The sequence below is a fragment of the Gallus gallus genome, chromosome 15, assembly GCF_016699485.2.
Source record: "Gallus gallus isolate bGalGal1 chromosome 15, bGalGal1.mat.broiler.GRCg7b, whole genome shotgun sequence".
Lineage (NCBI taxonomy): Eukaryota > Metazoa > Chordata > Aves > Galliformes > Phasianidae > Gallus > Gallus gallus.
This window is the reverse complement of record NC_052546.1, coordinates 6495987-6516638: the sequence shown is the minus strand read 5'-3', so window position 1 is coordinate 6516638 and position 20652 is coordinate 6495987. Positions and strand designations below refer to the sequence as shown.

At 53.5% G+C, this 20652-nt stretch overlaps 1 protein-coding gene across 1 annotated transcript; it reads left to right on the top strand.

Moving 5' to 3' along the window:
* The first annotated feature begins 13957 nt into the window (after positions 1-13957).
* Positions 13958-19534, top strand: CMKLR1 (chemerin chemokine-like receptor 1). The gene is given in 2 exon segments (NM_001282407.2): positions 13958-14059; positions 17582-19534. A coding segment is annotated over 1 exon segment (1083 nt). The 5' UTR covers positions 13958-14059; positions 17582-17636; the 3' UTR covers positions 18720-19534.
* The last annotated feature ends 1118 nt before the right edge of the window (positions 19535-20652 follow it).

Genomic DNA, 20652 nt, shown 5'->3' with positions numbered 1-20652 from the left:
CCTGCTGCAGCCTGGTAGTGCTGGAGGATGAACGTGGGGGATAATTGATATCCGAGGGCTGAGCAAATATAACAGCCCTTCAGGAGGAAGGTGTGACAGAAATGTGCGTTTTCTTTGGTGCCGGGGCACCAGAGCCTAATTACAGAATTAATTACAGAGCGATGATGCGTTTTCCTTTTCAAATGGTTGTGAAGTACATTTAGAAGCTGATGACCAGTTAAAGTTGATGCTACAGAGGAGAGTGATGCTGCTAGCCAGAAATGCCTGGCATCTCATCCAGGCTGTGACGCCTCTCGGCAGCCTTAGAGCTGTTGGGTTGGTGTTCCAGTATACAGTGCATTGCAGCTATCTGTGGCTATTTCAGAGATAGGAAAGGGACATTCTAAAGAGAAAGGGCGAGGACATAGAGATGATGGAGCCATAGCCCTGGAGCAAAGGTTTGGCCACTGGAGCATCCTCAAAGCTTTTGATATGGTTGGGCCCAGCCCTACTAGGAGCTGGGGGGCTCTGATGGGGACCCCCAGAACCTCCAGGAGGTATTGGCACTCCAGGAGGTGCCATTGGTTGTGCCCATTGCAGGTGGATGCTGGAAGCACTGCCGTGATGTGATGGGAAACGCCACCCATGATAGTTTTTATAGCAAAACTTGAGGCTGAATTGGGTGAGTATGGGAGAGGCAGAATCCCCGTAGCCGGTAGGTGGCACTGACTCATTTCGCTGCTCAACAGAAGCCTCCCAGCGTTGCAGCCTTCCTCCTGGACCCCGACACCTGCAGCGTTTAGAGGCAGCAGTCATTAAAATACACGTTCTAAGACTGAGCATGGCTCTTGCTTCCTTTTGGCACTGTGTGTACCAGGATAAAATTGCTACTGTGTGCACGAAGGAGATGTGTGGGGGAGATCTGTTCCTGATGCTGGCGGTGCAGATCTCTCCTGTTTCTGGAGCTTGCACTGTTAGCTGTAAGGCTGATGCCTGCAGTAACCCTGCATCTCCCCAGTTTCCATCAGGCAGTTAATGTGGCTTCCTGCTGGCTTTTTTTTTTCTCCCTTTGCTGGGGAAGGGGCACTGTCTGAGAGCCGTGGCGTTGGGAGGAATTCCTGGCTGTGGAGGCAGAGCTGCATATTGGAGTGTGGGATTTTAATCAATGAACAGATGGGCAAGTAAGAGATGAAATGCCTGGTGGTAAAGCTGTCACCCGGGTCAAAGCAAGGTTGTTGTGAAAAACGGTTCTGACATTCTCAGCTGCACCGCTCGCGTGGCAGAGAGAAACCACAGCTGAAGTGCTAGCGAGCAGCTCGAAGACCAAAGGGGTTTTTAATTAAAGAGCAGATAGAAGGACAAGCAGAAAGCTAGAGTGAGTATACTTCTAGCTGCAAACTAAAGACACTGAGCGAGAGGGCTCAGGGCTGTGAGTGATTTAAGCTTTCAGTGTGAGCATCCAAGGAGCACAAACGCAGGGCTGAATGGAGAGCTGAAAACAAAGCTCTGAGAGAGTGCAGGAACAGAGGGCTTTGTTGGGGCTCCTAATGAATAACGAGGAATGAGCTTCTCAGACAGATTGGTTTGCAGCAATGGGAATGAATGGACAAAAGGAAAACTTTCAAAGCAATCTGGCAGCTGAGCTCAATGGGATTTTTAGTGAAGCCGTGCAGAACAGCGAGGGCCCAAGCAAGGCAATGTGTGGGTATAATGAGAGATGCAATTTCAGAGAGAGGAAGGAATAAGGAGCCCCATCTGTGTGGAGGAAAAGCTTTTTCATTATTGCACTTGTGGTCAGTGCAGTTTTCCAATCAGCTGTGCAATAGCACTCGTCTGGATGTCAGGAAGGCTTTGGGGCACAGAAATCTTTATCCAAGTGTAGCAGGAATGCTCCTGGTCCTATCCCCAGGTAGGAATTGTAGTGTAGCCATGCATGTTCCTGAGGCTGGGTGTGCCCCTGAGACCCCCAGCCCTCTCTGCCAATGGGGGACTCTCCTGCTATGGCCTGCAGTCCCCCAAACCCTGCAGGTTCCCTGCTGCAGGGGGTCAGCAGAGGGGCAAGGCGGGTGCTATGCATTTATTTCCAGCCTGTCCTTGAAGCTGCTGTGGAAATGCTGACTCTAATCAGAGTCCTTCTGGACTTAACTGCCACATAGACTTGACTAATGTGACTCCACACCAGGCAATCTGGAAATATATTAAACCTGGGAGTTACTGCGGGGGTGATTTGCATGTCAATAACAGAAGGGAAATCGCCTCCCCCTGCCTCCTGTCTGGGCTTTCAGTGCCAGGTACCCCCAGCTCTGTGGCCATTTAGCTGCTTCCCGCAGGCAGCCGAGCCCTCTGGGAATAATGAGGCCTTTTGGGGCACGCTCAGCTCATCTCTTGCTTTTACTTCCCTCCTCCGTGGCTGAGGGAAGGGCTTGTTCAGCTAGAAATGCATGGGAGCGATGCTTCTTAAGCTGCCCATCACTCTGGCACACTGTGCAGAGCTTCACTGATCTCAGAGTACTGGGGAGCAAGGCAACCCTAGGTCATGGCACGTGGTTGGATGCTTCCTAATAGGGGTAAAAGCCACCTCCTGGTCCTTCCCAGCTGCTGCAGGAGCAAGGAGGAACGCTGTGTTCCCGCAGAGCTGCTGGCTGGGGACTCGTCTGCAGGATACATCATCCCATAGTTACAACTCCTGCGTGCTCGTAGTCTCCTGGGCTTGTAATCTAGGACAGGGAGGGCTAAAACAGGCAGGAGGGTAGGTGGTTTGTAGGAGTGGATTACAAAAGGAGCTGCTTTCCCCTGTGAGACTGTCAGCTCACCCCCTGCGAAGGTTGTGACAGCTGTCAGCGCTTGGGGAGGGGGCCCTGCACGGCGAGGCAGTGGCTGGCTGAGCTCGAAGGTGCTTTTGCCATCAGCCTGGAAGCAGTGCTTTAAAAGCAAACCCCCAAACTCTCCCTGCCGAGGTTTGAGGATGACTGGAGCCTCATGGCTCCTGCTCTTGTTTGTTGTTTGTTTGTTTGTTTGTTTGTTTTCAGTTGGAGGAACCTTTTGGCAGCAGCAGAGAGGAGCAGCAGTGGTGTCTAGCTGGAGCCAGCCATCCCTGTCCTGCCTGCTTCATTCTGGGGAGCCAAGACCTGAACCCCACAGCCCTGGGGAGCATAGAGGCAGAAACTGAGAGCAGGAAGTCCAGGGACAGCCGTGTGCCATGGAGTGGTGGCTGCAGAACAGGGACGTTTTTCCTTAAAGGTGCCTGGAGAGAGATGCTCTGTTACTGTGGCAACCGCAGCAGCTGCAGGGATGCTGGGGAGGCAGCGGCTGTATGCTGGCAAAGGCTCCTGGGCTGCTCAATGCCCTCCTTGTGCCTGGGTGAGGGCTGGGGTCCCCCGGTGTGCCACCAGCATGCAGGGCACAGCTTGGCCCTGGGGACAGTGGGGCTCTCCCAGCAGCAGTCGGGTCCCCAGGTGTTCCTGTTGTGATTTCAGGAGCCGCGCACCACTTTTCTCAGCAGCTGTACTCAGAAACAAGCGAGGCAGAACTTGGAATAAATGGATTTGCAAAGCAATCTGTGCTGTTCTTGGGCCTCGGCACTGCTGAGCTTAGAAATATGGGGGGGGGGGGGGAGCAAGTGCAGTCCATGTTTTTTGTCATGCTCTTAATTTTCCTGTATGCTGCTAAATAAAACGTCCTCTGAGATTCTTCCCCATTAAAATCCAGGCTCACCTCTCCCTGCCAGCAGCAGTGCAGCCCCTCTTATCCATATATAATGCACCTTTATCAGGTTCCTCCAGCACTCTGCAGAAATCAGGAGTTGTGAAACGTTTTGCTTTATGCGGCTGCATTTAATTACGGGGCAGAGGGGATGGTAAATCTGTGCTTTTATGGCTGCTGAAATGCGTTGTCTTCATTTCTGCTTCTTGCCTTGCAGCCCATCCCTGCCTCTGGTGTGCCCCAGCCATGCCTGCTCCCTGCAGCTCACATTGAGCTCCCTGCATGGGTGGGGAGCAGCGTTTGGGGCATTCCTCCTTGTGCTGCATCATTCCCGGGTTCCTTCTTGCATGTGTCATGCCCACGGCTGGAGCTTGGCCTCTCCTCTGGAGGTCTGGCTGCTTCCTCAGCCCAAATTAACAAGCGCTGGATGCTGCGGAGAGCTGTAATTGCAGCTCGTCTGGGAACGCTTCAGTGCCAGGAGCAAGTCATAGCCTCATCTTTTTTAGTTACTTCATTTGCAGACGTTTTATGGAGGCTCCCGCTGACATTTGGGTTCTGCGCCTGAGCAGGAGGCCGGGCAGCTCCTGCCTTCCCAGAACTGCTGATGGGATTCTGCGGGAGTCTTTGCTGCGTTTGTGCTCTTGTTCAGCTATTACATTTAGTCTCCAGTGATTACAGAACTGACAGCTGGTAAAGATTTGCATATGGCATGAAATTAAGTGAGTTCGTTTTAACGTCTAATCTGTGCAAAGCGCGAATTCGGTTGTTAAAAGCCTTGTTTTGCCTTATCACTGATGGCACATCTGCTTCATGCATTGCTCTTTGGTTTCTAAAGGTTGGCTTTCTCTGTGTTTCACCAGGAAGAGCAATGGGAGCGGATCTCTGCCATCTTTCCTGTCCCTGCAGACAGCCACGGTCAGGAGATGGGCTGTGAGCACTGCTGGAGCTGTGGGTGTCCCCATGCACTGCGGGCAGTGGGAACAGACGGCCTTTGGGGGTCTCTTCCAACTCAGACGACTTTATGGATCTAGAAGTCTTCGAGGGACGTGGTTAGTGGTGTGGTAGGGATGGGTTGGCTGTTGGATTTCTTGAACTTAGTGGTCTCATCTAACCTTAATGATTCTATGAGATCACCAGGGCTGAGGCCATGGTGAGAATCCTGGGGGAGAAGTGGGAATAACCCAACAGCGAGCCCCGGTGCCCACAGCCTCTGCGTTCCATGTGCGTGGTCCTTGCTTGAGATAAGAGAGTGGGAGCGGGTCTGATGCTTTGTGCAGGCCTGTGGGATCACAAACTCTGTGAATCCGGCAGTGAGAAACAAGTCTGTATGGGAGGTCTGACCTTCCTGAGCATGAAATCCAGGACTGAGAAAGCAAAACCCTCACACTTTGGCAAAGGATGTGAGTTTTCCTCCAGACTGGCTGGAATAGAATTTGGGATTGGAGTTGTTGTTGTTGTTATTCGTTCTTTGAAGTGCCTTTTAATTAACAGACAAGCCGTTTAGAGGCTGGATGAGGAGCCAGGCAAGGGTGCAGAGGCAGAGCCATGGGGAACCAAAGACCCCATAGACCCTCATGTCTGGGGGAGAAGAGCAAGCCCTAGTGGGAGGTGCACTGAGGCTCCGGTGCGGTCACGCACACCTCTGCTTTATGGTGTTTACCCCAAAGATCCCACCATAACTGAGTCTTCAGGCTCAGACTCATCCAGAGAAATCAATTCAATTAAAATGCATTGGGTGGGAGCGCAATATGGGGGTGAAAGGCTGCAGCAGAGGGTTGTACATCCCACTGTCTGCTGGCCCTGTGCTTTCCCTTCTCCAAAACCAAACCTCTTTGCCTGCTTCCCATTTGTCTGCAGTGTGCTTCTGGGCCAGGTGCTTGCATAAATCCAGACCTGAAGCTGGGAGGCTCTGTGAAGCCACCACTCCATGTGCAGCATCACCTCCCCTTGGGCTCCCCAGGGACCAGCCTGCAGCTCCGAACTGAGCTGATGGAAACCGGGGGGGTGGATAAGCACTGGCGCGTCCCTTATTGCTGTGAAATTTGCTGTGTTCCTGTAAATTGCATTTTGGCCTCGGCTCGTACAAGGAGTGCTGCTAAATATAAATGGGAGGCCGTTGTTCTTCCTCGTGAGCATAGCTCTCATTTTTCTCTAATCCTCTGGCACAGAAATCCAAATCCTGGGGGTGGTTTTGTGGTAGGGAGAGGAGATGCTCTTCAGCCCTCCTCTCTCAGCAGTCATTTTACAGAACTACAGATAACCGAGTGGTCCCAGTGGGGCCACCGATGGTGGGCAGGGACTCAGATTTCCCCACTGCAGCACCCACCTTTATTCCCAGTCCCTCCTGGCACGGTGCTGCCCTCAGCCCAAAGGACAGTGGTGCTTCAGGATGGCTTCATTTGATTCCAGCCTAGTTTGATGCCAACTTAATTTGGTGTTGGCTTGATTTGGTGCCAACTTAACCTGGTGCTGACTTAATTTGGGGCCAGCTGCTCGCCTGTATTAATGGGGCAATGCTGGGTCTGCACACCACGCTCCCTCCCACCCATCCATGCGAGCATCTCCCCACTCCATGCCTTCCCTTGGTGTTATACTGAGGTCCAATCAAGTCCTCTGCCTGACCAGCTTGCAAATATTCCTGCAGGTTTTCTTCCCACCTGGCAGCAATGCAGCAGAGCTAAGTGAGGCTCTGGTGTCTCTTTGCTGCATATTTCCTCAGCAAGGCCACGGCTGGTACAACAGCACCATACCCAGGAACAAAGCAGAGAGCTGGAACCCACAGCAGGGCTCTGCCCTACTCAGTTTGGGGGAAGCAGTGCTGCCACATTGAGTTGGTGCCCCATTGCACATGAGAGCGCTGTACACCCTGCTGTTAGCACACAGACCCTGGAACATAACCCCTTATTAAAGCAAATTAGCTCATTAATCAATGGAGAGGAGAAAAAGGTACAATTCTCACTCTGATCTGAGCCAGTAGCTCTTCTTTTCTTTTTTCCTCTCTTTTTTCCCTTTAGGTCTGAACTTTGCTGGGCAGAGGCAGCTCAGCTGTGGACGATTCATGCTCTGCCTCAACAGCAGCTGTGAATCCTCCTGCAAAAAGGGGAAGGGGAACTGAGCTGGTGATGAACAGAGACTGAGCTGGGGGGTGAGGACAGGGAGAGGAGCTGTGGGGCTGTTTGGGGTATGGTCTGAGCCCCAGGTGCAGCCTAGGAAGGAGGAGGCACTGCTGGAGATGGGGCCCAAAGGATGAGCAGCTCCTCAGATTAAAGGGTTTGCCAACATCTACTGAGACAGAAGCCTCGAGGCTGCCGTTAATTAACAAATTAGCTCCTCAAGACTGTCCCTAATATGTCAAATAAAAAGCTGTCCTGTTCATTAAGTGAGAGCACGGGTTCTAATCTGCCTGCCGAAGTAGCACATTCAACTGATAAGAGACTCATTTAAACAGATAGTTCTGAAAGTTTCCCTTTCCCTCCTTGCATGCCCTGCACTTTTCTCCTTGCATCCACTGTACTTTACTCCTTGCGTCCCTTGCACTTTGCTCTTTGCATCCCTTGCATTTTGCTCCTTGCATCCCTTGCATTTTGCTCCTTGCATCCCTTGCATTTTGCTCCTGCCTGGGCTGAGGAAGGTGCAAGCAATGAGTTTTGCCCATGCACCATTTAGCAAATAAAACCCTGGAGTCCATTTGCAGGAGGACGTGCCTCGTATGAAGAAAAGAGTGGAGCAAAATAGGAAGTGTGACAGTTATCATGGACGTGATCTATGATGTAATTTGGATTCAGGAGAAGGCAATCTGAAATCTGATTGCGTTTCCTTCTCTTTTTATGGCATGAGCACAACCGGGTGATTTCCAAGAGAGCTGAGGGTGAAAGAATGATGCAGTCATGACTCCAGGCTGGGCACAGCCCTGAGCTGCACCGTGGCTTTGTGGCACTGAGGGGACCTGGGGTGCCACCATCCCCTTTGTCCCACATCTGCACCCAATGGGGCATGAAATCACCACGAATCTCTGAAATCCACTTGGATCTGAGGCTGCTCCCCCTGATGGTGTTTTGTTGATGTTGTTGCCGGATTATTAATAACCTTTTGGTGTAAAATGATGGCGTTTTAAAACTTCATTATGTCTCCTTGTCACAGGACATAAAGCAGAGGCAAAGCTGATTCAATTAACGGGGATGGAATTGCCGGCCCTTGCAGCAAAGGCTGCTTCTCACTGCTGGGCTCACACTGCTCCTGTTGGAAAGGGATTGAATGGGAGCTGGGGCTTGGGTTTGTGTATCCCAGCACAAAGAGCCACCTCCCTTCCCTTGCCTCCTGTCAGCAGATCCCACTCCCACTGCAACAAGAGCCGGAGAAACGGGAAGCATTCCCCCCCCGTCCTGGGCACACAGCTGCCAGGAATTGGTCCCCATTGACTCCTGGTGCCAATCCTGCCATGGAGTTTATGGAGACTTTGTGCCAAACAGGTGATCACGGGACCATAAAATGATATGAGTTGGAAGGGACCCCCAAAGGCCGTCTGTTCCCACTGCCTGCAGTGCACAGGGACACCCACAGCTCCAGCAGTGCTCACAGCCCCATCCCCTGACCGTGGCTGTCCCCAGGGATGGGGCACCACCACCTCTCTGTCGGTGGGTGATGGTGGTGATGCCGTAGCCAAGCTCTCTCCGGGGTGCTCTCACTGCTGGGTAATGAGGCAGAGATTTACAGCTGCCTGCAGGAGAGGCGAGGGGCTGCGCTCCCTACAAAGTCCCCCATGGGTTAGATTAGGCTGTCTGCAAGGAAACTTAATTGATTCTTTAGGTTAAAGACTTTTCATCTGCACAGACAATCCGAAGCATTAATTCTGTATAATGTGACACGGAACATTTGCGTGCAGCTCTCTGGCACAGCTTTTGCTCCCCGTGCTCCCTTTTGGGTTCTGATTTGTTTTCTTTCCAAGGCAAATTCTAGATCTGGCTTCCATCAACAACACTAATTAATCCCTTTCTAAATATTGCAACGTTTATTATTTCTTAGATAGCTTTCAGGAGCAGGCTCGCAGCTTGAGGATTGCACCGTACTGAGGTCTGCACCCAGAGCTTGGGGCAGAAATGAGACCAAAAAGGACCTCGCATTGGGACTTCCCAAAGTGAAACAGCGGCTGTGTCACTTCCCAGCATCTGGTGGTAGGGAATGGGATGGGAGTGGGTTGGGTTGGGTTAAGGTGGGGATGGAGATGAGATGGGGTGGGATAGAATAGGATGAGGTGACTTCAAAACCATCCAATGGTTTCCTAAAACTGGTCTCACTGTGTCCCCCCAGGGAAATACCACCATTGACCCCATCCTATTCCATCACCTTGATGGGAAAGGCATCAAACAGTTCTCCCTTATTAACAAAACCCAAGCAGAACTGCCCTCGGTTGCTGGCACAGACACTCACTTCTGCTTTAACCACACATTTTCTTAACCTTGCCTGGGCTGTAATATGGAAACTTTGAAGTGAAATTAAAGGGACCCACATGCAGGTGTTCGTGGTTTCAGTTCACTCTACCCCCAAAGCTTCTCCTGAAGGTGGGTATGACTAGGCACTGTATGTTTCCCCATGGGGTGATGCCAATGTTGGGGTGATGACAGCCATGAGCACCACCTGTAGGAATTAGGAGAGCAGCCCTCTATTGAAGGCTTACTCTGAGCTACCATTTAAAGCACGTGGAGCAGGGCTGGTTGAAACTAAATCCTGCTCAGCTGCAACCTGACGAGGAACCATTGTGTACACAGGGTCAGTGATCTCCTTGGAGGGTCCCAGCTGTTGCTCATTAACCCCACGTCTCATTAAGGGGGGAGAGAGCATGCTCCCTCCAGTGGGATTGGCCTAAATCAGGTGAGAGGGATTTTGGTTGAATGTCTCCTGTGAAACTAAAGCTGAAATGGAGCAGGGTGGGATATTTTGGGCTCTTTTTAATGTCTCTGGGTAAGTGGCAAAGCTGTGAGCCTGGGTAGAGAAGGGGCAAGAGTGGAGCAGGGTGGGCAGCCTGGAAGACCTCCTAATGTAGCAGCTGATGGATGGTGTGGAGCAGTGTGTGTCAGCACTATGGGCTATCAGGGCTCAGGATGCTTCATCCTTTGCTGCTTGTCTTGGCTGAAGTGCTCTGCAATTCTTACTGAAGCTTAATGAGCCCCTAATGAGCCCCAGGAGAAGAAGTGCTGTGTGCGGGAGCCTGGTGCTGCTCCTCATCCTTGATTCCAGAGGCACTCATTCTCTCTCCTGTGGCTTTTAGTGCTCCCAAAGCTCTGTTGGTGAGAGCGTGGGGGCTGCATTGCTTCTGCAGGAGTCGAATCCTCAGTAGGGATCTGGTGTGAGGAGCTGTCTCTGCTTGTAAAGCCCTGCTGCTGGTGTCCTGTCCATCACCTGCAGGATGGATTTGAAGGTGAGGAACAAGGATAAGGTAGAAAAGGATGCCCCATGCTGGGGCTTAAAAAGAAAACAAACTGCCCGTGCCCTGCAATCCCTTATCTCTGTGCTGGGAGCTGTAAATGGCTCTTGACACAAACATGGAGCTGCCAATGTATCGCTCAGTGTGGGTACATCCATCACTGCTGTGTGATTTCTCCAATGACAGCCCTGTGGAGCATCTACAGCCCACAGCATCAATGGGATTTGGATGCTGAAATGTGACCTCTGGCACCATGCGTTGCTCTCCTGCATCTGCTGTTTGTGCTTCCGAGCACCCCCAGTGCCCAGCGGGATGCTTGGGCTGCGAAAGGAGCTGCATGGCCATGTTCAGGTATGGTAAAGGCCCCTCTTCTGCATGGTGTAGTCTGAAGGAGGGTTTCCAAATCACCGTGCAGTGGATAAATGCACAAGGATTTAGCTTTGCAGGGCGCTACTTGTGCCTTCATCACCTCTTTTCACGAGCTGGGCAAGTTAATTGCCTAGTGGGTAATTAATTGCACCCAGCTAGCGCTGAGGGGAAGGGGTGGGTGGCTTTGGGGTTAAAAGAATACCTCAGGCTCACAGGGATATAGGATGCCATCCTCACCCCAGCAATGGGGGGGGCGCAATGAATGGGGTTGCAGCGGAATGCAATGAATGGGGCATGGTGCCTCCTGCAGCTCAACTTGCAGCAGCGTGGGGCAGTCGGTGAGCACAGCCATGCGTGCCTGCAGCCCTGCTGGGCTCCGTGCTGCTATTTATAAGCTGTGAGTTGCACAAGCTTGGGACTGGGTTGTTTTCCCCCCCCCCCGTGATTGTACCGAATCAGTGAAACATGGAAAACGGAGCTGTCTCTTTGACATCCTGTATGTGGGCTTCTTTATTTTTGCAGTGAGCTTTCGTTTCCACTCGGATGGGACGTGGAGCAGGGTGTGTTGTCACAGCGGGTCGTGGAGGGAGCGATGAGCAACACACAGCCTGCGTGGGAAACACGGGGAGAGGTGGGGGGAGAGGGGGGGTGTGCTGCTCTGCCTTCTCTTTCCTATTACTGTGACAGCTGCTGGGGTGAATCAGGCTGGTTCCCACTGTCTGGGAGGTGCTGAGGGGTTCTCGAGGCTCTGTGGCATCGCAGTGTTCCTGGGAGGGGAAACCCAAACTGCAGAGCTGACACTTGGCGTGTGCTTTATGCCACGTCACTGTGGTTTTCACCTTCACGTTTTGCTAAGCACAGGGATAAGGTTGTGTGAGCACAATGCTGTCCTGCATCCTGCCCTATAGATGCCCTGGAAAGGACCTGGGGATGGGCAGATCCCAGCAGGGCACATAGCTGAGCTCCTGCCCTGAAGTCTGCGTGGCTCAGATGTGTGGGATAAAGGTGTGCCCTGGGGTGTGGGCTGGCCATCACCTTCCATGGGCACACCGCTCCCAAAATGTGTCCTCACTGTGGTCTGATAAACCCGGTGCTTTTGGGGGGAATTTAGCTGCTCAATGGGGGAGCTGCTGTTGGTGAACTCAGAGATGTGGAGCTGCTGGGTGTGCAAGGAGAGCATCCGCTCCCTTGCACCTGGGAAGGGTCAGAGCACTGGTTTGTCCAAAAGGTGTCATTACTGTGTGTGAAAAGTAGGGTAATTCCCCCAGACCTGCTGCACGCCCACGGCTGTGCTGTGCACGTGGAGACCAACCCAGGGGTCGAGTGCTGCGGGGGCTGCAGGGCAGGAAGAGGGAACTGCTCGGTGCCACATCAAGCACGGGGTGATTGGAACCTCCTGCTCTGCGGGGGCGGATGCGGAGCTGCTCAGTCCTCGCTGAGAATGGGACAGCCCCGGAAAACCGCCTGGCTGGGATTGGGGCTGGGCTGGCCACGAGCAGGTGGAGCCCCTTCCGTTTGCTTTGCAGCCCCCACAAAAGGCACACGAGGCTGGAGGTGCTGTAGCTGAGCCCGGGGGTGTTGCTTGGGAACGGCTGAACCCCAATGGCAATAAAAACCATGGGAGAACCCAGACCCAAATGCAGCAGCAACAGCGTTTGGGAGCCAGATTTCACCAAGGGAAGTGACTCAATGTCTTGGAAGGAGCTGGGGGTGGTGGGAGGACAGGAGGGTGAGGGGGGGGGGGGGGTGCAGAGTGGGCTGGGGGCAGCTGGCAGCCACCTGGCCCTGTGGTGTCCCCCTGGTGTTGCCCAGCATCGCCCCGCAGCCCTATAGAGCCCGGCTGGGGGCCAGGAAAGGCGGCCCCGTGGGAAGCAATGCACTGCAGGATCCCCGCCAGCTTTCCCACCCTCTCCCAGCTGTTGCTCGTGGAGCCAAAACCACCCTGAGGATGCTGCTGCCGTTCCTTCCCCCTCCCCTTCTCCTTAAAAGCTGTCTCTGCCCTACGCCGCTGCCTGCAGCATCCTCACCGGGCTCAGCTCCTCTTCCTTGCTGCCTTCATCCCACCTCATCTCCCAGAGCAGAGAGGGCTGTGGCAGAACTCCAGGTATTGGGTACCGGGAATGGAGGGGGAAGAGAAGAGCATTCACACTGAGCCCCCTCCCCTGCTGACTCCTAGGAACCCCATGTAGAACTGCTCCCCACTGCCTGCAGCAGAGGTGGTAGCTGAGGTTACAGCTGGTGATACTGCTGTCCCACCAAGGTGTGAGCACCAGCACTGGGCAGTGTTGGAGGAGTCCCCAGAGGGGGAAGTGGGGTGTCTGACCTCCCCATGGGAGGGGTTAGGATGGGTCCCACTGGCAGAGCAGTGGGGAGCGGGGCAGCACCAAGATGTGCAACCTCACACTGCAGCAGGACTGTGTTTCACTTTAAAAGTATATACTTTTAGGAACTGCTGCAATGGGAACTGCACTGCCCATTAGGATGACAAAAGGGTTGTGTTCTGCTAGGCTGTGTGGCGCTGTTCTCACCCCATGCCCAGGTTCCCCCTGCCCCCAATGCAGCAGTGTGATGGTCATGAGCTGCTTGTGTTGGCAAATCCTCATGTGTGGGTGTCGGGGGGGTCAGGGGGGGAGGATCATGCAGCCTCCAGGGGACTCTTTTCTCTTCTCCTTTCTCCAATCTGTGTGCATCAGCAACTTTTCTCCTGATTCAGCCCCAGGGCAGCGGTTTTGTAACCCATCACTATGCAAAGCAGGGGTTGAAGCTGAGGCTAATTCCTCTTTCACAGCTTGGGGGGGGGGGGGGGGGGACCAATGTCACCACCTGCGCAGGACATTGCATGTCCCTGGTGGTGTCACTTCTCGTTGGGCATTGCTGATGCCACATGATGGGGGTGGTGGCGGTTTTGCACTTTCACAGCCTTTTCTGGATGGCTCCCTGTGCTCCCACATTGGTGATGCTATTGAGGAACCCAGCGGTGGTTGGGCAAACCCCAGTTTTTTTCAAGCACGGTGACCACCACCTCCACTTGTGTCCCCGTTGTGATCCAGGACAGGGACGCACTGCTGGATCCATCCCCACCTTTGTGCGTGGGTCACAGCTGCACCAACAGCTGGGAGCAACAAGGCAGGAATGCGTTCCCTTCCACCATGCACCCTGGGAACACTGGGGGCCGTATGTGCCTGGCCCTACACCAGCACGGAATGCAGCTCTCCAAAGGTTATGGGGCTGAGCACAAGCGCAATGGGATATGAACAGCACAAGTTGCTGCCTTGTCCCCTCTGTGTGCAGAGCCTTGAAATCAGGGTCCACATCCTGCCTCGCAACATCGCTTCCTCCTTCCCAGGCGTGGGCCAAGCTGATGTCTGGTTGTACTTTTTTGTGTGTGCCACAGGCTGTGGTTTTGTCCATCCTCCCATCAGCAACGCGTGCACATCCTCTGTGGGATGAGAGAGCTCAGCAATAGCCACGGCCACTGGTGGAGAAGTGACCAAACCCTGCGGCGGCCAACACAATCCTAACAGGGTGACAGCAGTGGGGATGGAATCTCTGCAGGCACAGAAGTGCAGGGAGTTATCCGGCTGAGAGGTAAACACCTTTGGGTTTTGGTGTCCGTGGGGTTGCGCCTGGGTTGGGAGCGAAGCGATATTTGGGGCTCGGGGAGGGATTGGCTGCAGCAGGCAGGAATTCTTTGCTTTCCCCATGGGGATGCAGCCAGCTGAGGGTTTTCTCCTCCCTGTTATTAGAAAGTGGGTTTGGGGTTTGGGTTGATGATGGTGGTGACCTATGTGGCTGCGCACTGGGATCCTGTAGGTCACCACCACTCTCATTTTCTTGGAGTTTCTTTTGCCTGACCCCGAAGTCCCCCCCCCCATGCCCCAGCAAAATCACGTCCCTCTGTCTGGCAGCAGCAGGGACAGATCCATTTCTTTCTCTTGGTTTCCTTCCTCTTTACACCCTCTAAACCCTGATCTGCTGAGAGCTGCTCTGCAGGTGCCACACGAACCTCCCCATGGTGTCCCCAACCGCACGCTGGCTTTGTCCCCAAGCAGCCACGGTGATGCACAGAGCACCCCAGGTGACACACTCAGATGGGGGTGCAAATCCTCCCGGTTTGCAACAGGGGCAGCTCCCACCATGGGGTCGTTGTGTTTCCAGCCGTGCCATGCAGCTGGCTTGCTGGCACCGTGCCGTGCAGCCGGCTCCCTGCGACGTGCAGGGAATTGGGATACGTCCCCAGGAGAGATGCTCATCACATAGTGCTCTCTGCAGCACTCAGCCCTTGTCCCACACCCAGTGATGGGGTGCTGCGTGGCGTGGGGCTGCTGACTTTCCTTGTGCTTAGCTTGGGGATGAGTGCTGTGTTTTGAGGTCCAATACCATTCCTGGGCAGAGCGGAGTGTGCAGCTGTGACCCCCACACTGCTGTGTCCCTGCACCGCTTCCATGGACCGTCCCATCCCAACCAGACGTGTGCAGCGCTGCCCAGAAAAACACTGACTCATGCTGTTATTCTGTCCCACCCTGGGCACAGCCGGCTTTTTAAGGCTGCCTTTTCCAGTTATTCCTTTTTTATCTGCCCGTTCGCAACGCAGCCTCTCTCGGGGTCCTGGCACCCAAGCACCGTGGATGCAGGTAGGGCTCTGTGCCTCAGTTTCCCCTCTAGGAACAGGCTTTGCCTCCTCCCTCTGCCAATGGGGCTGCAGATTGGGGGGCTGTTCCTGGGGATTTGCAGGTGCCTGGATCTGGGAGATGGGGGGTGTAGGGGAGTGGCAGCAGTGTGGGGCTCCCCACAAGCTCTTCTACCCCATGGTGTCTCCATGCATCCAAGAGAGGCAATCTTGAGAGGTCAGAGGTGCCCTACTGAGATGACAGGGAGTTTTTCTGCATGCACATAACCTAAAAATAGGGCTCGGTTGCGCGTTTCCCAGCAAGGTCATCTGGGCATTTAGCAGCAGTGAGGTCTGAGCTCTTGTTATGGGCATTTTGATGGTGCCCAACTCTCACTCAGGACTGGGAACGTCGCACTGGGATGTCACTGCCATGGTAGCTGCCAGATTAAATAAGTGAGAACTGGAGCTGGTCATCCTCCGTTCCCATCCCCTTCCCCTCCGTTCCCATCCCCTTCCCCTCCGTTCCCACACCCCCATAGTGGGCTGGGAGGAAACTTGGGACTCAGGGCATTGGTTTGGGGCAGTCACCAGGGGACATAGAGCCACTGCTTCACCTCACAGCTTGCTGAACACGGGAGTCTGGTTCCTGCAGGGTACGAGGACGTCCTGTGCACAAAGGGGACACGGATGCACAAGAAGGAGATGCTGAATCCTAAGCATCCCCATGGCTGAGCGCAGGGATAAGGCAGACCCACGTATTATTTTTTCTTCTGGCTGCACTCCTCCATTTCCCCCCTCACATCCGTCCTCCTGGCTGTGGAAGCCTTTTTTTGCCCAGAAAAGCTGCATTTGAAGGTTTCTGCTGTTCCCTCCGCTTCCTGTTGCTGTCCCAAGAACAACAGCCCTGACCTCATCCTGGCGGTGTGCGGGGCGGCCCTGAGCTCAGCCCTATGGGGGTCCCCAGCCGAGCACAGCTGTGAATCACAGCTTTTGGGTTATTTAGGGCAGATCCTGAGCTCATTTTTGTGGAGGTAGGAGGACAGAGATGAATAGAGAACAGCGCGTAACGTGGTTTTGGCTCATGCTAAGCATTTGCAGCCCAGAAGGAACGCTGAAACATGATGATGTGTGGGTTTGGTTTGTTGTTTGGGTTTTTTTTGTTGTTGTTTTGTTTCTTTCAGACATACTTTATGGGATTTTTGCAGAAGGGAGGAGAAATGGAGTTGGGGTTTCTCCAAGCCCAGGCTGGTAGGAATGGGGCCAGGTGCCCCTCGCTGCCCTGGCACTGGTGCTCATGGCTGCAACACAACCATGCAGAGCATGTCCTGTAGCACTGCTCTCAGCAGGGTCTGGGGAGCGTCCTGCGCATCGCTGTTAAAAAACCCAATGAGAGGGAAAAGGGAGGGGAGAGCAAAACAAACAGGCAATTCCAATCAACGGGCCATAAAGCACAGCTTTGAAATGTCGAGCTGAATGTCATTGCGTTGGAAGGCGATGGTATAGGAGAGACTTTTCTCCCTGAAAAATGGGTGAGTGGGTACAACTGGAAGAGGGGGGATGGCAGGGGTAGGTAAGGGGGGACCCCCTGGGAAATGGGGATGGGACAGCATTCTGTCACCCACAGCTTTGCTTTTGGGGAGGTGAAGCCATGCACTAAGGGTGTGCAGGGGCAGGGTCAGCTTAAGGCTGAAATTGGTGGCTCGTCCCATGGGCACCTCTCCTGGGGCTCCATGAGGGGACTGGGATGCACTGCATATGGGGATGCACTAAGCACCCTTTTGGCTGTGAAATCCATGGGTTGTGACATGGATGGGACCCCCCACCAGCTGCTTGCTTGGGGATTTGCCCACCCTCCTCAAATCTCTGCATCCCAGTGGGTGTGTCACTGAGGGCAGGAAAGGGCAGAGAGTGGTGGGGCTGCTTGGGAAGGAACTTGAGGAAAAGCCCATGGAGAAACAATAGCTTATTGTGTAAACACATGGGGGCTTGAGAGCAGTGCTGGCAGGAGGATAGTGCTCAGTGCAGCAGTGCACAGTCTGGATGGGTTTGAGGTGTAGAGCCCCAGAGCTGTTAGCAGGGAGCGGTGGAACATGCTGAATGGGGGCTCAGAGTGGCTGGCAGAGCCCAGCTTTGGATAATGGCAAATAGCACTTTTAGTGTTCACAGTTAGCTTTTTGCTCAGTGCTTGGGAGAAAGGAAGAGAAAAGCTGTAGTTATTTGCATTTTTGAAAATCTCAAAGCTGTTAATAAGCCTCATCCTAATTGTTTCCTTGGAATTAAGTAGGCAATAGACCTGTTTTTGTGAGTAAAGCTGTGGCTGTGTCCTGGTGAGCACAACCAAGATGAGCTCAGCAGCTCTCAGAGCTGGTGCTGCTCATGATCAGGGCATAAACATTCCAGACGAGCCCCAGCAGCAGAGCTGGACCCAAGGGATCCCCCCAGCATCTCTAGGGCCGTTTTAGCCATGCCTCTGATCTGACACTGTGTTTGCTTAGCAGGGCATTGCCATCTGGAGAGGCTGGGACCGACCGGGCGCTGATTTGTGCACCAAGCATGGCGCTTTCCAATTTATCTGAATACTCTGATGACTCTGATACCTATGACTACTTGGATTACACCTATGAAGAGCCAGGTAGCGTGTGGACAGGCCCGTCCTACGACCCAAAGGACGTTGCAAGGATCCTCTCTGTTGTCATCTACAGCGTGTCCTGCGTGCTGGGCATCCTGGGGAACGGCCTTGTCATAGCCATCATCACCCTGAAGATGAAGAAGTCGGTCAACGCCATTTGGTTCCTCAACCTGGCCGTCGCTGACTTCCTCTTCAACATCTTCCTACCCATAAACATTGCGTACACGGCCATGCGCTACAACTGGATCTTTGGGACGGTCATGTGCAAGCTGAACTCATTCCTCCTCATCCTCAACATGTACACCAGTGTCCTTCTGCTCACCACCATCAGCTTTGATCGCTACGTGTCCGTGGTTTTCCCCGTCTGGTCTCAAAACCATCGGTCCACCAACCTGGCATGCATGGTTTGCCTGATCATCTGGATGGTTGGTATCATCATGAGCTGCCCTTCTCTTGTCTTCCGAGATACAGCGCAAGCCCGCAACTCTATCATTTGCTTCAGCAACTTCTCCCTGTCCAGGAATAGGTCTTACCAAGCACTGGCACTAGTGAGACACCGAACAGTGAACATCACCAGGCTCTTTGCTGGGTTCCTCCTACCCATCACCATCATCACCTTCTGCTATGTCTCCATCGCCTTGAACCTGCGTCGAAACCGCCTCGCCAAGTCCAAGAAGCCCTTCAAGATCATTGTCACCATCATCGTCACCTTCTTCCTGTGCTGGAGTCCCTACCACCTGCTGAACATCCTGGAAACAGAGCCCGACCTGACCCCACGCTCCGTGTTTGAGATTGGCGTCCCCATCACCACGGCGCTCGCTGCCTCCAACAGCTGCATGAACCCCGTCCTCTACGTCTTCATGGGCCAGGACTTCAAGAAGTTCAAGGTGACCATCCTTTCCAGGCTGGTGAATGCTCTCAGTGAGGAGACGGGCCACTCCAGCATCGTGCACAGGAGCTTCTCCAAGATGTCTTCGATGACGGAAAAGGAGACAACCGTCCTCTAAGTCTGGATCCACGTGGGATGGCCACAGTCTTCCAGGGCCACCCATGTCCAGCACCATGATGGTGGAATGGGCATGGTCTTATACAAACAGGGCATACTTGGACTGTGATCGCACTACATGGACATGTGTTGGAGACCTCTGTGTGTGTGGCCTGTGCTCCTTGGCCAAGGCACTCCTTTATTTTCCAGAGACAGCTGCAGGAAACGTGAGCATCAGTCTGTGCTGCCCAGAGCTGCCCATGGATGGACAACCTGTCCCAGCTGGAGGTGACAAGGGCTGGGTTATGGGGTGCACTGTGAGGACAGCATGTGCTGGGCAGTCTTGTGATAAAACAAAGCAAACAAAGAAAGCAATGAGGGAAAACAGGTGAGTTTTCTTGTTATGGGACGTGTCCGGGGGTGCACCTTGGCTTTCTGAATGGGCGGATGCCACCCGCCATGGCAATACAGTGACACTGTGCCTTATGTATGCATATAGCCACTTATTTTAAATCCTGACATGTATTGGTACTAGAGCAATGTTTCTAACTGTGATGTGAGCACTGTATACCCAGCAGAGAACGCCGCAATAAACACAGTGCTCACCCAAGAGCTCAGCCCCATCGTGGAGCCTCTTTCTGTGCCCCCACTCCGCCCAGCAAAGCAGTGCCACGGGGATTTGGGATGGTTCACGGACTCAACCAAGTGGAAAGCTGGCAGCAAAAAGAGAGAGATGCGTCCTGGAGGATCCTTGCAGCGTGCCCTGGTAATGGCTGGTGGAACTGGTGTCTCTATTCAATTTCATGCACAGTTAACTTGGGAGGTAATTCAGGAGTTGGGCTTCTTGGCTGTGACAAGGAGGTGGACACTGGTGTTGCCCTTATTTATGGGATGATTTCTTTGTGTTGCCCATGGTGTCTGCACTTCCCAGGAGGAGGAGGAGAAAGGGCCCTGCCCTCACAGTAGGGGTGACACGTTGGGTGTCCCTGGGGGTCCCAGCCCTCACTGTGGGGGGGCTCCCAGTGTGATTCTGCTCACAGGTACACAAAAACTGGGGTATTAATTAAAAACAGAAATCTAAAAACAGCAAGCATTGGGTACAGGATGGGGGGACACAGCCATGTCCCCATTCCTGCCCCCAATAGGAACAGGGGATGCTCCCACTGTGTTTTGGTGGCTGGGTTTTGCGAGCCCATCTGTTATCCCTGCAAACAGCTTTCCCAAACCTCGGTGACTTGCTACATAACCTTGGGTTAAACCATCATTACAGGCAGCTTTGGAAACCTAATATTTGCGTTCATCTTTGTAGGTGTTTGCCTATTTAATGCAAAACCTGTTTTACATACAAATACCCCACTATGTGTTGAAGCTTTTCAGCTTCTTCCCAGAGCACATTAGTGATTCCAAGTGCTGGACTGGGGGAGACAGGGAAGCAGTGGGGCCAGGCTGGGGTCACGTCCTGCCTTTGGGCTGTGACAGCCCCAACAGCACCTCATTATCACTGTTACCCCTTTAATCTGGTCCCAGAGGACCCAAATGGCTCTTTAGGAAAGAAAAAGCTGACAGTGTTCTTCCCCCATGCTTGTGTCACCCCAACGTGTTTTCTGTCAGATGGAATCTGGTGAACGCTCTGTTCTGCTGATTAAAATAGGAGTTATTAATGACAGCAGCAGGCTCAGTGACGGACTGGGAGTGCTGAGCATCCCACCTGACTCCCACTGCAGCTCCATGTGTCGGGGATAGGATCTGGCATGCACGGGCTGCATGTGGTGGTGAAGGGTTTATGACAGCACACAGCTGGACAGGAGAGATTTAGGAGCTGGGACCCCAAACCCCAGCCCTGGGACGCTCATCACCATTCCTGGGTCATTGTCTATGTACCATTGAACCCACAGTCTCCATCCCCTAGGATTCCTCAGCCCGGGGACCCCCATCTCCATCCCTGTGTTTCCAGT